Genomic DNA, 879 nt, shown 5'->3' with positions numbered 1-879 from the left:
GGTGGGGAGGAATGGAGGGTGGGAGGGTGGACAGATGGATGACCTAGGAGTTGGTGTAGCGATGGGTTATTGGTGGGGGGTGGAGGGATGAATGAGAGCATGGGTAAACGAAGAAGTGGATGATGGGTGGGGGATGGATGCAGGCACAGGTGGTAGGTTGCTGGAGGAATGGGTAACAGCCAGGTAGATGGACAAGAAGGTGGACGATGGGTGGGTGGACTGGGTGGGAGAAACAGGTGATGCGTCAGTCAATGGAGGGACGGGTGACAGGCTGGTGGGTGCAGGGAGAGACGACGGGTGGGCGGAGGGGTGGGTGGACCGACGGATGACGTGTACGTGGGTAAAGATGCACTGCTGGCGTATGGGTTGAGAAATGGATGACGCCGGAGAAGGGAGGGAGGGAGGCGGGGTGGGGTAACGAGGACGGCTGGGTAGACGCGTGCGCTGACGGCTGACAGGCTGGCGGAGGGATGGGGGATCGATGCTGGCCAGGTGCAGGGATGGGTGGATGGGTCGCGGTGGAACCTGGGGAGGACGGATGAGTGGGCGGGGGCATGCAGAAGGCCCTGTGTCCCCTCGGCCAGCCGCCACCCACCTGCAGGAACGTGCTCCTCCGGAGCTCTGCGCACGTGATCCTCCCGGACCAGGACCTGTTGACCGTGTAGAAGATCCTCTGTATGACCTGTAGGAGGAGGCCCGTCGGCTGAGCACTGGGACGTGGGGGGCTGGGGGCCCTGCACGTGACTGTGCAGCAACCCCACGTGTGGTGCTGCAGGAACCCAGCCTGGGACCTCGCCTACGAGCTCCTGCCTGGCCTCACCAGGAGTTCCGCACCCTGGGCCGCAGGGCCCCGTGTCGCCAGCAGAGGGCGGCAGCCCC

The 879-nt window shown here is 64.6% G+C and overlaps 1 protein-coding gene across 1 annotated transcript in view; it reads right to left on the bottom strand.

Annotated features, from left to right (window-relative positions):
• PPP2R3B (protein phosphatase 2 regulatory subunit B''beta) overlaps positions 1–879 on the bottom strand; it is a 51845-nt gene that overhangs the window by 10324 nt on the left and 40642 nt on the right. Inside the window, exon 6 of the mRNA XM_024768100.1 lies at positions 596–682. Within this exon, the coding sequence (XP_024623868.1) occupies positions 596–682 (87 nt within the window). The remainder of the gene's footprint in view (positions 1–595; positions 683–879) is intronic.

Source organism: Neophocaena asiaeorientalis, unplaced genomic scaffold, assembly GCF_003031525.2.
Source record: "Neophocaena asiaeorientalis asiaeorientalis breed wild unplaced genomic scaffold, Neophocaena_asiaeorientalis_V1.1 scaffold871, whole genome shotgun sequence".
NCBI lineage: Eukaryota > Metazoa > Chordata > Mammalia > Artiodactyla > Phocoenidae > Neophocaena > Neophocaena asiaeorientalis.
The sequence above is the reverse complement of the archived record's forward strand: the minus strand, read 5'-3'. Positions and strand labels throughout refer to the sequence as shown.